Source organism: Bos indicus, chromosome 9 (genome assembly GCF_029378745.1).
Source record: "Bos indicus isolate NIAB-ARS_2022 breed Sahiwal x Tharparkar chromosome 9, NIAB-ARS_B.indTharparkar_mat_pri_1.0, whole genome shotgun sequence".
Taxonomy (NCBI): Eukaryota; Metazoa; Chordata; class Mammalia; order Artiodactyla; family Bovidae; genus Bos; species Bos indicus.
In genome coordinates this window covers 15,678,052-15,694,466 of record NC_091768.1, presented here as the reverse complement: position 1 = coordinate 15,694,466, position 16,415 = coordinate 15,678,052, and the positions used below count along the sequence as shown (strand labels likewise).

The 16,415-nt window shown below is 36.4% G+C and overlaps 1 protein-coding gene across 16 annotated transcripts in view; it reads right to left on the bottom strand.

The window, feature by feature from the left end:
* Nucleotides 1-8,013: 8,013 nt before the first annotated feature.
* Nucleotides 8,014-16,415, bottom strand: part of SENP6 (SUMO specific peptidase 6) — a 163,456-nt gene continuing 155,054 nt past the window's right edge. For all 16 annotated transcript variants that reach the window (XM_019967043.2, XM_070795473.1, XM_070795474.1 and 13 more), the window contains 3 exons: nt 15,833-15,901; nt 15,580-15,730; nt 8,014-12,442 (listed from right to left, as the gene is read on the bottom strand). In XM_019967043.2, coding sequence (XP_019822602.1) covers nt 12,233-12,442; nt 15,580-15,730; nt 15,833-15,901 — 430 coding nt within the window. In that variant the 3' untranslated portion in view covers nt 8,014-12,232. The remainder of the gene's footprint in view (nt 12,443-15,579; nt 15,731-15,832; nt 15,902-16,415) is intronic.

The following is a 16,415-nucleotide window of genomic DNA, read 5'->3' as shown; positions in this document are numbered from 1 at the left end:
CTAAATGAACAGCAGGTAGAGAAGTAGCAACAATGAACAATTGGATGACTGGTCACTTGGATATTTGCTATGTTGTTCTTTTCACCCTTTGTGTGTTGCTGGTATCTCACTCTCTTCTTTTTCACATTGTATAAGTTTAATGGGTACAGTGTGATGATTAAAAACCCACACATATTTGCTTTTAAAATTTTTATTGGAGAATAGTTGATTTACGATGATGTGCTAGATTCGAGTGTAAAGTAAATCAGGTATGCATATATCCACTCTTAGATTCGTTTCACATATAGGCTATTACTATACTGAGTGGAGTTCCTGGTACTACACAGTAGGTCCTTATTAGTTATCTATTTTGTATATATAGTAGGGTATATATGTCAATCCAATCTCCCAATTTATCCTCCCCCTCCCCTCACCCCCTGGTAACCATAAGTTTGTCTCCTACCTCTGTGACTCTATTTCCATTTTGTAGGTAAATTCATGCTGCTAAGTCACTTCAGTCTGACTCTGTGAGACCCCATAGATGGCAGCCCACCAGGCTACCCCATCCCTGGGATTCTCCAGGCAAGAACACTGGAGTGGGTTGCCATTTCCTTCTCCAATGCATGAAAGTGAAAAGTGAAAGTGAAGTCGCTCAGTCATGTCCGACTCTTAGCGACCCCATGGACTGCAGCCTACCAGGCTCCTCCAACCATGGGATTTTCCAGGCAAGAGTGCTGGAGTGGGTTGCCATTGCCTTCTCCAGGTAAATTCATTTGTACCCTTTTTTTAGATTCCACATGTGTTGTTAAGTTACCCAGTCGTGTCCAACTCTTTGCGACCCCATGGACTGTAGCACACCAGGCTCCCTGTCCCTCACCATTTCCTGAAGTTTGCCCAAGTTCAGGTCCATAGCATCGGTGATGCCATCCAGCCATCTCATCCTCTGACGTCCTGATATCCTTCTGCCCTCAATCTTTCCCAGCATCTGGGGACTTTTCCAATGAGTCAGCTGTTTGCATCAGATGACCAAAATACTGGAGTTTCAGCTTCAGCATCAGTCTTTCCAATGAGTATTCAGGGTTGATCCCTTAAGATTGACTGGTTTGATGCCCTTGCTGTCCAAGGGACTCTCAGGAGTCTTCCCCAGCACCATAGTTCGAAGGCATCGATTCTTTGATGCTCTGCCTTCTTTGTGGTCCAACTCTCATGACCATACGTGACCACTGGGAAGACCACAGCCTTGACTATATGCGCCTTTGTTGGCAGAGTGCTTTTCAAACACTGTCTAGGTTTGTCATGGCTTTCATGTCAAGAAGATGCCACATGTAAGCAATATCGTATCATGTTTGTCTTTCTGTATCTGACTTACTTCATTCACTATGACAATCTCTTTATCATGTGATCTCTCCTGTCTTCCTCTGCTTCAGTCTGTTTCTCTGAACACACCTCATTTTTATTCTATCTTCCTTCCCAAATTCAATATTGATTTTTCATAGTGACTAGTCATACATTCTGATACCTTTTTTCTAGGATTCTCTCAGGGATTTTTTTTTTTTACTTTTATATAAGCTTTGAGATTTTAAATCTATCCAGAACAACACTACCAGTATTATATAAAATTGAATAATAGTTCAATTTTGAGAGAATTGACATTTTCACAGTGTAATACCTTCCCGTCTGAGAACACGATTATGTTTTCCATTCCTTTAGCTCTTATTCTGAGGCCATCGATGAAACTGTGTAGTTTTCTCATTCAGGTCATATGCTTTTTCTTGTTTAATTTACTCCTAAGTATTTTATATCTCTTGGTCATTACTGGAATATTTTTTTCCCACATTTCTTTTCTAGATTCTTATTGTGCATTTATCCAGGCAATGGACCAGTTCTTTTCTTAAATAAGTCAAAAAACATTCTTTATACTGAGTTTATACCAGATATCCCATATTCTTGTCTTTTTACATCTGTTTTGAGTGCAAAAACAATGTTTAAGAGTATGAGAGCCATCTAGTTCTCAGTATAAATTTTAGTTTTTTGTGTTTCATCATTTAATATATTATTATTAGGAATTTGTATTTTAACAGATTTCTCAATTCTCATTTAAATACTGTGTTATGAATGACTGAATTTTTATACAGTCCCATAAATTTCTCCCTTTAAACTTTGGCATAACAATTAAGTTGATATATTTTCTGATATTGAACATCCTTGAACTTGGTCATAGGATATCACTTGTTTGTTATTACTGGATTCTAATGATCAATATTTTATTTAAATTTTGTCAATCTTGAAGCACAAACTGCACTTCCTTAGTGTTGCTTTTTAATACAGTCTTCACTGGAACTTTTAAATTAAAGGTATGCTGGCCTTATAAATGAGTTGGGAGTTTTCCACCAATTTTTATGGCCTATATTGTTTAAATAACCTCAGATTTAACTGTTTAAAAATTCAAATCCAAGAATTGATAAGGTATTTGTGCAATGTAACAGTGGCTCTGTAATACCTTGCCAGTATCTTCTAACTGTACATAATATAATCAAGTTGTCTACTTCATGAATCCATTCTAGTATATTCTAACTCTCCAAGACTTCTGCCTGTTTCCTTCAAGCTTTCAAATTTGTGGTCATAGAATGACACATTAAAATCCCTTTGTAAAGCCTTACTGTATCTGTGATATCTCTCCTTTTCCTTTTTATTTTTTTTTTTCATTTTACCTTGATCAGGCTCAGAGTTTATCTGAGATAAGAAAAGATAAATTATTATCTTTTCCCAAAATCCAGATTTGGGGAGGTTTTGTGCTTGGAACAACAGACTGGTTCCAAATCGGAAAAGGAGTATGTCAAGGCTGTATATTGTAACCCTGCTTATTTAACTTATATTCAGAGTACATCATGAGAAATGCTGGGCTGGAAGAAGCACAAGCTGGAATCAAGATTGCCGGGAGAAATATCAGTAACCTCAGATATGCAGATGACACCACCCTTATGGCAGAAAATGAAGAGGAACTAAAAAGCCTCTTGATGAAAGTGAAAGTGGAGAGTGAAAAAGCTGGCATAAAACTCAACATTCAGAAAACTAAGATCATGGCATCCAGTCCCATCACTTCATGGCAAATAGATGGGGAAACAATGGAAACAGTGACAGACTTTATTTTGGGGGGCTCCAACATCACTGCAGATGGTGACTGCAGCCATGAAATTAAAAGACGCTTACTCCTTGGAAGAAAAGTTATGACCAGCCTAGACAGCATATTAAAAAGCAGAGACATTACTTTGCCAACAAAGGTCCATCTAGTCAAGGCTATGGTTTTTGCAGTAGTCATGTATGGATGTGAGAGTTGGACTATGAAGAAAGCTGAGCATTGAAGAATTGATGCTTTTGAACTGTGGTGTTGGAGAAGACTCTTGAGAGTCCCTTGGACTGCAAGGAGATCCAACCAGTCCATCCTAAAGGAAATCAGTCCTGAGTCTTCATTGGAAGGACTGATGCTCAAGCTGAAACTCCAATACTTTGGCCACCTGCTGCAAAGAACTGACTCGTTGGAAAAGACCCTCTTGCTGGGAAAGATTGAAGGCAGGAGGAGAAGGGGATGACAGAGGATGAGATGGTTGGATGGCATGACTGACTCAATGGACATGAATTTGAGTAAGATCCAGGAGTTGGTGATGGATAGGGAGGCCTAGCGTGCTGGAGTCCAAGGGGTCACAAAGAGTTGGACATGACTGAGCGACTGAACTGAACTGAACTGAACTGTGCCAGGGAATGGTAGTGTGATAGAGTTAGTTCTAGTTCATTAATTTTCATTTTCCTTAATTTCCTCTTTCATAGTTTTTTGAGAAAATGTTCTTTTATTGTTCTGTTCCTATTTTCTATCATGTTCTAAATACCTTTATTTTTCATTTTTCTGTGTAATAATGGAAGGGATTAAGTCTATAAACTTCCTTTGGGTACAGCTGTCACTGACTGTGCTTTATAGTTGTGTGTGTGTGTGTGTGTTTAGTCATGTTTGATTTTTTGCAACCCTATGGAACGTAGCCCACCAGGCTCCTTTGTCTATGGGATTTTCCAGGGACCAAACCAGAGTCTCTTGCATCTCCTTCATTGGCAGGCAGATTCTTTACACTAGCACCACTTGGGAAGCCCCAGATAGTTACTATAGTTATTAGATATATTAGGTCTTATAGTTATTAGGTATAAATGAAGTAATTGTGTGTGTGTGTGTGTGTGTGTGCATGCACACATGTGCATACATGGGCTCGATTTCATCCAGCTCTTTGCAACTCCATGGACTGTAGCCCACCAGGCTCCTCTGTCCATGAGATTATCCAAGCAAGAATACTGGAGTGGGTTGCCATTTCCTCCCCGAGGGGATCTTCCCAGCCCAGGGATTGAGCCCACATCTCCTGCACTGACAAGTGAATTCTTTACCACTGAGCCACCTGGGAAGCCCCATAAATAATGAGACCACTTAAAAAAATTGAAATTTCAGAAATAAATATTAATGTTATAGTAATTATATGACAAAGATGGAAATTCATTTTAATGCTAAAAAGTTTTTATAAATAATGCTGGCACAAATGGCTATTTGAAGAATACAAATTTAATAATATAACATCCATATCTTTTTGCCATACACAGAAATGAGTTCCCCAGTTTTATTACTTAAATTTTCTAAAAATCTTGAAAGATATGTGTGACCATGTGTACTATCAGGATTCAAGAAGGAGCTTCTTAACTAAGATTTTAAACTCAGAAAATACATTAAAATGTTGGTATGAAGTACCTCCCTGGCAGTCCAGTGGTTGAGACTCCATGCTTCCAATGCAGGGGGTGCATGTTCAATCCCCATTTGGGGAACCAAGATACCAATGCCACAGGGCTCAGCCAACAAACAAACTGGTATGAAAAATATGTAAACAAGGCTTACAAATAATAATTATGAAAGATACACTTATAAAACAGATGACAGTGTAATACACAGAAAGCTTAAATGTTAATAGAAAAAAACCTACTAATACAATGGAAAAGTAAACAAATGAAAAGCACAGCTGTCATGAAAAAAAGTACTCAAATTTAAACTGGAGCTCAGGGAAACGCAAATCAAAATAATACTGAAAACGGCTTTATGTTCACAAGACTTGCAAAATAAAACAGCTAGAATACTTACTGCTGCTGGGGATGCAGAGAAAAATGTGTTTTAATAAACTTCTGGAGGAAACGTAAATTCTTACATTCTTTTAGGAAATAAGTATAAAATATTTATAAAATTTAAAACTATCTGGGATCTTTGATCCTGTAATCCCTAGGAATCTACTCCAAAGAGCAAAAACTATCAGTGTACTAACAAACAAACAAACAGGGAAATATATTACATGCTCATGGAAATAAAGGGAAAGCCCATCAGTAGTGTGGTGGTCATGGAAGCAGCTAAAAATATTCCATTTTAGAATTATGGTAAGAGTGAACTTCTTTGTTCATGGTGAAATTAGGAGCGTCGCCTAGCATGTTTGGGCCAGGGCAGTGTGAGTGGAAGTCACACACCCCTCTGGGTAGAAGCTTTGGGTTCATGTGCTACTCATCATTAGGCTTCCTTCCTACTCTGTTGTGGCTGTGGAAGCTTGTATCAGCCTAGAGCTTCCTCAATCTGAGTAGCCAAGTAACTGGGACAGAACTCCCTTGCCTTCCTCTTTTGGACATGTAGCCTGACCAAAGGGAGAAAGCTTTTGGAAAGAGTAAGCCACTGAGATTTTGGAATTGTTACTACAACATAACCAAGCCTATCCGGACTGCTAGAGCTAAGACAATGGCTAAATTACAGTCCACCACTGGTGGGTCAGATGGTAAAGAATCTGCCTTCAATACAGGAGACCCAGGTTTGATCCCCGGGTTTGGAAGACCCCCTGGAGAAGGAAATAGCAACCCACTCCAGTATTTTTCCCTGGAGAACTCCATGACAGAAGAGCCTGGCGGGCTACAGTTCACAGGGTTGCAAAGAGTTGGACAGGATTGAGTGACCAACACTTTCATTTTCTTTCTATAATTCACTTTGACCTTGATTATACTAGGTGGCTTGATTTTCACAAGTTATTGCTGACAGACAGAAGAAAGATGCTTTAAAAGTTTATACTGTTATCCCAGTTTTTATAAAAAACACATTTAATACATCTTTATACATATTCTATAGAGATTATATGAGTATGGAGAATATATGAAAAATACAAAGTTGTTAAATGAGGCTATAAAGGAAAGATTAAATCTAGATTTAACCATTTTTTAAAAAAGCTAAGCTGTGTGGTGTGATCACATGCCCTGGAGATATTCACATTTAACTGTAATTACACATAAAGTATTATTGAGTAGATATCATCAAATAATTTCACATAGTATTTTTCTGAATCTAGGGTGCTTCAATGCTTGGTGCTCTCTTGGTCTTACCTGCTTCAAGAGGTTTTCACATATATGGCTGCAAATGCTAAATAAGAAACACCTCAGTGGTTCTCGAAGTGTGGTCTTCCATGGGTTGTTAGAAATGAGAATGTGCAGGCTCAACTGAAGACAATCCTGAATCAGAAATTGAGGATGAGGCCCAGTAATATGTGTTTTATCGAGCTTTGCAGGTGATTCCAACACAATGCAAACTCATTCCTTGTTCAGTAAGATGTAGCCTTAATTCAGAGGTTAAAATGAGAAAAAAAAAAAAAAAGTCCATCTTAGAAATAAGGTATCTTTTAAAAATAAGGACATTGCATTAATTTTCATCTTCTTTTATCTAGCCAAGTTGACCTAGCTTCTAGGGCAAGATGGTGCCTAGCTTTGCTGGAGAAACTATGTCTTTGGGCCTGCTGGTACTTCTGTAAAGTGGGAGTAGTAATAGCACATAGCTCATAGTCATTGTAAATAAATGAATTCACACATTTAAAGTTTGGAACAATGTTTGGCATATCGTGCACACCTGAACGAGGCCGTCATCATTTAGGACAGCTTACACATCTCCCTGCCTCACGGACTTTGCAGTCTGCAAGCACAATTTTTCTGCCCTCCCGTACTTCATGTCCACCAGTAGTTCAAATGTCACAACTTCAAGGACGATGTCCCCAACCTCCCCAGATTAGCCTTCATACAATGTATGCTTTTCCTGCATGGCACTTATTTAAAATTATTTATTCATGAGGCTGATTAACAGATGTGTTTCCATTATACTATAAGGAAGCTCCATGAGCGGAGAAGATGGTATCTGTTTGGCTCCCTGTTTTAAACCCTGAATACCTAGTACAAAAGTAGGTACTCAGAGCATTTCTTCTGTATTTAAGGATCAGTTTCATCTCTGGGCTTCCCTGATGGCTCAGACAGTAAAAAATCTGCCTGCAAAGCAGGAGACCCAGGTTTGATACCTGGTTGGGAAGACCACCTGGAGAAAGAAATGGCAACCCACTCCAGTATTCTTGCTTGGAGAACTCCATGGACAGAGGAGCCTGGCAGGCTACAGTCCATGGGGTGGCAAAGACTCAGACACGACTGGGTGACTAACACTTTCATCTAATTTGTTTTGGATCGAATCCTCTGCTGTCAACATGTATAAAGTTAATTATGATAAATGTAGTGAAGTTTTATAACAAGCTTTAAACAACTAATTTTCGGTTATTTCAGGGATTAAACATATGGAAAGTATATTAAATCAATAGAGTACTTCTTTGCAGATTTCTTCAGAAGGAAAAAAAATGTTCCTAGCTATGGAGTTTGTGGGTTTCAATTTAATTCTAAACTAGAGGCTGATGGAGTGGAAATTAGGGGAGGCGTAAGCTTGCAGTTAAGTGATTCAGATGTAAACAGAAGGAAGAGCCTCCAGATAACCTTTCAGCTCACGTTCATCTTTTTACACAATCTCTACTTGTGTATGAATGAGTTTAGGAAGTTTGATGACTTATAAAAATTGGTATCATCAAATCTGTTTTCTCTAGAAGAACCCACTTTATATAGAGAGAGTTAGGTCTGTAATTTTTTAATTAATTATAAAAGAATGATTCACATGAAACTTCATTTCCCCAAGACACTAGTCATTTATTTTCAAGTTTCCAAATCGTATACCCAAGTATTAATAAAATAAAATGTAAAAAAATAACCAGCCTCAGATAAGTCTCAAAAACATCTTCTCATAAAGTTCAGTTCACAAACACCCCAAATAGTTAATTCTGTCTTCTGATGGCTAGTATTTATAAGCAAGTTTAGAGAACCAGTGTGGGAGAAGAGAAGGAGGATACGGTCAAATTCTGAATTTAGTATACTGTGTTCTGTATATCCCTTGTTTAATCATTCTGAATATTGGCTCCAAGAAACCTGCCTAATTTGTTTTAAAATGTTTCTAAACTTATTCAACCACAGAACTTATCTCTCTCAAAACTAGAGTCAGCAAAAACACTTTGAGAATTGTTAAGTCTGGCTGCATTCTACGGATTGACAAGTTCAGAATCCTAGTTAAAATACTAAACAACCCTGGTTATAGTGCCCCGTTAACTCCTGGTGGACCATTAAGAGTTCACAAATCATCCATTTAATAAATCCACTTTAGAATCTTATCAAGAGTTGATGTTAGTTTGCAGAATTTAGTTTGTGCCTTTTGAAAAACAAGGTATCTGCTGGGCTCTAACCTTTGAGTATCTTAATTTCTTTATAATTCTGCAAAGTTTAGTAACAGGAATTTATTAACTTTACCTATCAAGTTCTTAATGAGAATTTGGGAGGTAGGTGTAAAATGGTATCTTAAAGCATTTTAGAGAAGAAAATGCAGACAAGCCTTTACCTTTGGGACCAGCAACTTGAAAGATATCAGGGACATATATCAATCCTTTTTACATCAGTGGAGGTGCCTACTAGAATTACTTGAGGAACTGTCTGAAAGAACACGGCACCACTGGGGTAAAGACCCTAGATATGAGAATTCTGAAAAGCTCCCCAGATAATTCTGATGCATGTTCCTAGAAAACCCTTTTTTGGATAATATGTTCCTCGCTATAATCTACAGTAAGTATGGCATGACTTGTGATAAAAACAGTGAAGACCTCTAAGCTTTTAACTTTTTTCTGTTTCAGACTATGAGTCTGTGGTACTTTCCTCTAAGTACACTGCACTCTGATTTCCTTAATAGTTCAGGGCATTCTACCATTATTTCCTCATCTGGCTTTTCAGAATTAAGATGGGAGCCCTATTTCCCCCAAGGTATACATTTCTTCCACTTGATCAACCAATACTTCCTCTGTGGTTAAATTTAAGTTTTGAAGAACAGTTTTCGTAACTGTTTTACTTCTTCTTGGGAGTAGTGAAATGACAAACATACCAGAAAGCCTTACTGGAGTATTTTAGAACATTGTTTAGTAGGTTACGTTTCCTCCTCTGGTCTACCTCTGTGCATTCAGTGGTCAGCTCTCCATTGATGGTCCCCTGGCTAGACAGACTGTGGTCTCCTTCCCCAGTTCTCCTTCCGCTTTGTTGTCAGAGCCACTTTGCTGTCTGCACCTCTTCTAGACACACAGTACCACACAGCCTCATCTCTGATGGCTTTTGTCTAACTAAATTACCCTTTCTATTACTACATCCCAGTAAGCTTTATGCCACCAACTCTTGATCATATATATTAAAATATATTCTTTATTATTCCTCTTCAGTCAATTTTCTGAGACTTTAATTATAATTTTTAACTTCTGGGAAATTAAAACATTATTTTTTTTATCTTACAGTTCTCAGAGATCATAGTTTTTTAAAGAGAAAAAATATGAAATTCATTTTGGTGACTTAAACAAGATATAATTTCATCCCTTCAAATAAAATCTCCTACATTTAATTAACTAATAATTTAAGCACAGGTTACTATGCTTAACTGATTTAGGTTTATATAAACCTGAAATAATACTATTAAGTTTTCAGCTGTCTTAGCAACATCAAAGGAAAAGGACTAATTGAATGCCAACTTTGCTCGTAAACTACCAAGAGCTAAGACACATACAAATTTTATGGCAAGTAATCTAAAACCCTTCTAAAAATGATTAAGTGTTATTCTATCCAACAAGAAAACAAATACAACAAATCTATCTAATTAGTTAAGACACCAGATACTGTCATGCAGTTTCAGCATCTAGTAACAAACCTCTAAGCTTTAAAATTCTGTTTCACAACTTCTGAGTACTAATAATACATTTTAAAAGGTTGATACCCACTATAAACTACATGTAGAAGTACCAGAGTACACAATTAGCAAGTAAATGTGCATACACACCAAAGATTCTCAACTCTAATTTTGGAGCTCAACCTGGCAGTCTCCAAAGATTTTTATCTCCAAAGCAAAGTCATTAGCATAACTTTTAAATATAGAATTTTATACAGGGTGGGAGAAATATGATCAAACAGCTGGATACTCTGCCTCTAGAAAGTTGACAGACATATCTGTATTTCTCATGTCAAAACATGATGGACTGAACTGGCCCAAGGGACAGGTTATTTTTTTTATCTTTTTAAAAATTAAGAGTGCAAAATGTAACCATTAGAAACTGAAACACAAACAAGCATTTTAGAATAGTTCTTTCAGTACCTTAAATTCTAACAGTACAGTAGAAAAAAATATGGCAGTTTTGCGTACTGCCATCAAGTTTTTTTTTTTTTAATTTCTTTCTTGGTCCATATTCAGTCAATAATAAACTTGTCTTTTCATATCTGAGCTAAGAGCTCTAGGGTATTCCTTAAAAAGTAATAATATAATCACAAATAAAAATGTTAAGATAGTTCCAAGTAACAAGTCCATAATCAATACCACTAATGGTGATGTTCCTGAAACTTAACATTTTAATTTTTCCTTTAATGAGTGTGTATAAAGCCGATTTTTTCTTTTTTTTTGGTTGTTGTTAACAACACCCCAAATCCACCCCAAACATATCCATGGTCTTTGTTAAATTCAATAAAGTAGCCTAAAATGTGGGTTGCAATGCCAGAAACGGCTAGATTAAAAATAAAGTAACTACTGATTAAAAATGGTCTTTCTTTTATTCTCAACTATGTTTGTTATATGTGCTTTTTAAATTATTTAACAAAAAAATGACTTTTCAAATATATAATTTCAAGTCTCAAAGTTAATTTGAAAGAATGTGTAACATTTCATTTGAAAATAATAGTTTCAGCAGATATATGCAAGATTCCTACATGAACTGTAAACGTGTCAACACCACCACATTTTAGTGTTTTTAAAGGGCAATTCAAGATAGACTATTATTTTCTGCAGTATGCAACTGATTAAAGATAGTACTTTTACATGTAAAAATAATTTTCACTAAAAAACTCAGGTGCAAAAAGTCTGGTACTTTGTATATCAAAATAACAAGAACAAAATGAGCAGTGAAAAAATAGCAAAAGTCATTACAAAAAATAGTAAATTCCTATTTAAATTTCTGTGTTCACAGGTTAAAAATGTTTTATCAATTAACTATATCACACAGATTGTAGATATTTTAATATAGGAAGGTAACATGGGATACTTGAAATTCAAGCTGTACTTACCAGAATAGTTTTAACCTGAGTTTTTGATATCTTCAAAAAGGTACTTCACAATAACATATGACATAGTTATTATGTAGTAGTATAATTCCAAGTTATTTTTCTTTGACTTGCTTCTTCTTAAATAATTGAGTAAAATTATCAATATTTATTACACTTTTGGGGCCAAGTTCTCCAAACACAAGGAAGTATCTGGGTTAAAAAAACCTGTTATTTTTTCCTGCTATACAAGCATATGAAGATGTCTTTCTTGTTCAAAATGCCTTCAATTTAATCTTATTTTTATGTTTTATTTTAAAACAAATGCAAAAGTGAAAAGATCATCATAGATACTCGAATATTCCCATGAAATATATCACACCCACTGAAGAATTTAATTTCACTAAAGAATATCAAATTAATCATTTCCTCCTATAAATATTTTCTTTTTATTTGTGTTTAGAAGTTGCAGTTTTAAGTACTATTAACAGAAAATACATAACAAAAGCTTCCTAACAAGTGAAAAAAATAATTATAAATGCTGGAAAAATTGGCCTCATTAACATATTTACAGACTTTTACTTAATACATACTCCATTGGAAATTAATTATATGACATTTATACAATCATTAACATTTCCAAATCACTCTGAGTAGTGAGTATTTCAGTTCTTTACTGTCTATACCCAAAGTTGAAAGTCACTCAGTTTCTGAAGGCAATACGCAGAAGCATCAGAAATGGTCAATCTGAGATGCTATTGATATATTGTTCTGCTCCTTCACCTAAAGACGTTTCTGTTGAGTAAGTGTCCTTATGCTTCTTTTTCTCTTTGCTCTGATCTTCCTGTAGCTTCAGAATTATGTTTCGGATTTCTTCTCTTTTTGTTCTCATTCTTGGGGGAGGAAACCAGTTTGCCAGATTCATAGGTAATTCAAAATTGAGAATTGGATTCTGAAAATAAAAATATTAAATGCACATCAGAAAATTATAATAAGTAATATTTTAGTTTCAATGACAAAAGCATTCCAGAGTAGAAATGAAAAAAAAATCAGTAACATGCCAGGCATTTTGCTAGGCACTAGAGATGTAAGAAAATTTCTGCTTACAGATCAAGGGTGAGCAAACTACAGCCAGTGGGTCAAATCCTGCCTATTGCCTGTTTTTGTAAACAAAGCCTAATTGGAACATCACCACAGAAACTCATCTACATGCTGTCTACGGATGCTTTTTCTTTCACACACAACAGCAAAATGGAGAGCACAGACCACAGAACCTAAAATATTTATGACCTGGCCCCTTATGAAAAGGATTGCTGACCCCAGTCTAGACAGATAACTCAACAATTAAAACAATGGATGTGACAGGTATTAAGACAGGAAAAGCAGAGAGTCCTATGAGAATACATACCTAAGGGTGTAGCACAGTATCAAAATGTGATATTTAAGCTAAGGTCTAAAGAATGAGTAGGAATTAGTCAAATAAAGAATGATGGAAGCAACAGGGAAGAATATTCCAGGGAGGGAAATAGGTATCAATGTCTGGAGGCAAGAGAGAATATGAGAGCCTAAAATGACATTCAGGTAAATGGTACACAGAATGCTGGAGTGAGAAGGGTATAAAGGCTAGAAGCTTGGACAGGAGTTAGAGCATGCAGGTCATGTGAAGGATTCCAGTCTTTTAACTCAAGAGCAACAGGAAGCCATTATAATATTTAAAGCAGAAAAGTAACATGATTAAATTTGAGTTTTGGGAAGACAACTGTGGAAAAAACACGGCAACAGGCCCAGCAAGCTACATGTAAAAGAATGAAATTACAACACTTTCTAACATCATACCCAAAAATAAACTCAAAATGGATTAAAGAACAAAATGTAAGGGCAAAAACTATAAAACTCTTAAGAGCAAAACATAGGCACTGTGCTCTTTGACATAAATCAAAGCAAATCAAACATAAATCTTTGACCCACCTCCCAGAGTAATGGAAATAAAAACAAACAAATGGGACTTAATTAAACTTAAAAGCATTTGCACAGCAAAGGAAATTATAAACAAAATGAAAAGACAGCCCTCAGAATGAGAGAAAACAACTGCAAACTGACAAAGGATTTACCCTCCACAATATACAAGCAACTCATGCATTTCAGTATCATAAAAACAACCTAATTAAAAAATGGGCAGAAGACCTAAAACGGACATTTCTCCAAAGAAGACATATAGATGGCCAACAAACACTTGAAAAGATGCTCAACATCACTCATTATTCGGGAAATGCAAATTAAAACTAAAATGAGACATCACCTCACACGAGTCAGAATGGCCATCATCAAAAAATCTACAAACAATAAATGCTGGAGAGGATGTAGAAAAAAGGGAACCCTCGTGCACTGTTGGTGGGAATGTAAACTGATACAAGCACTATGGAGAGCAGTACGGAGATTTCTTAAAAAAAATAAGGAGTAAAATGACCACATGACCCAGCAATCCCACTACTGGGCATATACCCTGAGAAAACCATAGTTCAAAAGGACACATGTACCCCAATGTTCACTGAAGCACTATTTACAACAGCCAGGACATGCAAGCAGCCTAGATGTCCATCGAGAGATGAATGGATAAACAAGTTGTGGTACATATACACAATGGAATATTAGCCATAAAAAGGAATACATTTTAGTCAGTTGAACTGAGGTGGATGAACCTAGAGCTTATCATACAGAGTGAAGGAAGGCAGAAGAAGAAAAACAAATACCGTATATTTAACGCATGTATATGGAATCTGATGAAGCTGTCTGCAGGGGAAGACTAGAAACGCAGCTGTAGACAATGGACTTGTGGACATAGCAGGGGAAGGACAGGGTGAGAGGAACGGATCAAGTGGCACTGACGCATATACACTACCGTGTATAAAACAGGTAGCTAGTGGGAAGCTGCTGTACAACACAGGGAGCTTGTGTAAAGCAATTATCCTCCAATTACAAATAAATAAATACATTAAAAAAATTTTAACAGTATACTAAATGCATATATATGGAATTTAAAAAGACGGTAACGATGACCCTATATGTGAGACAGCAAAAGAGACACAGATGTATAGAACAGATGTATAGTCTTTTGGACTCTGTGGGAAAAGGCAAGGGTGGGATGATTTGAGAGAATGGCACTGAAACATGCAAATTATCATATGTGAAACGAATCGCCAGTCCAGGTTCAATGCGTGATACAGGGTGCTCAGGGCTGGTGCACTGGGATGACCCAGAGGGATGGGATGGGGAGGGAGGTGGGAGGGGGTTTCAGGATGGGGAACACATGTATACCTGTGGCGGATTCATGTCAATGTATGGCAAAACCACTACAATACTGTAATTAGCCTCCAATTAAAATAAAAAAAATAAAAAAAAAAAAAGGCGGCCAACTCAGAGGTTGGTACAGCACTGTGGAATAGTGATGCTATTGAACTGAGCTGCGAAAGTGCTCCCGGGGTTAAAGGACTCAGCATGTGTGACACTGAGTGATGGAATCCACAGAGCTTATGGCACAATGGCTGGCGGATGAAGAAGAGGAAGAAGTCAAGATAAACTGTAAAGAATATCCAAGACAGGTATGCACGGTAAAGTCAAACGAAGAGTGTGTTACAAGGAAGGAATGCTCGGCAGTGTCAATGGTGCCGGGAGGTCAGGAATAATCCCAGTGTAAGGGGGAGGGTCAAGCCAGATTACACAGATTTGAGAAGCAAGTAGGATTTGTGGAAATGAAGACAATGAATATGTGTCCAAAAATACATCTGTGAAGGGAAGAAAAGAAGGTAAAAAGATAGAGCCTGAATCATGGCAGAGATTTCTTTAAGGCCAAAAGAGCCAGTGGAGAAGAGCTGATCAGTGACAGAAGTGAGTGGATTCGGATTACATGGAGTACAGCCTTTTTTATGTCTTAAATATTCTCCGATTTATGAGTTTTTGCTCCCTGGAATAATTTTTGAAACAGCAGTTTTCAATCTCTCCAAAATATTTGATTATTGTGTCTTTAACACTAACGTAAGATCAAAAACACCATTTCAGTATTTAAGTCAGATCCAACCAACTGAAACCCACCTCAAAAAAGCTCTCTACATACTGCAATACATATACGCCACAGTCACTAAAGTTGTTTTGCTGTGGTACTTTTGGATTAGAGCCTTTCATAACATCTTTGGAAAAACTTCTTTTGCTTCCTTTTTTAACTTCCCATTCCACCTCTAAATACCTGCAATGACATGTATATAGTAAGAACACATACATACATATAAATATACATACTTCCTCATCCCCACCAGAATACAAAGTACAGGTAGAGTTTTGAACTTACTCTCTTAGAATTTTGACAACATTTGATCGAGAAGGGCCTCTGAGTGAGTCCATCAGTAAGATACAAGGTCTGAAATAAAATGGCCAAATATTAATATTTTATTAATGTTTAAAAGGCATAAAAAGATGTACATTAACAATAAAATGGAGGGGGTATAAACCTTTTAGGCAAAAACACCCTAGTAACACTTAACTACCCATGATTATATTAAATACTGAATTATAGAGTGATAATTTAGCCATACCTAAGTTATGAATATATTTCACCAAAATTCCATGGCTAGTTCCTAAAAATACTTCAAAATTTAGTACAAAATCAAAACAACTCTGAAAATTTGAACATTTCCTGTTCCAAAGTACCAAAAGTGAGACCACACAAAAGTAGAAGAAAGATAATCCCATTTTAAAAATCTACTGATATTTTAAATACCAAAACAGGTAATCTTCACATAGAAGAATTAGCTTAGAATCCACTGTTTGGGGCAAGATTCCACTTTAGAACACTTACTATAAAAAAAACACTTAATTTTCAAAATTTTGTTCTTAAACCTAAGTATGTGAGCAAGTTTAATGTAGTACAGGAA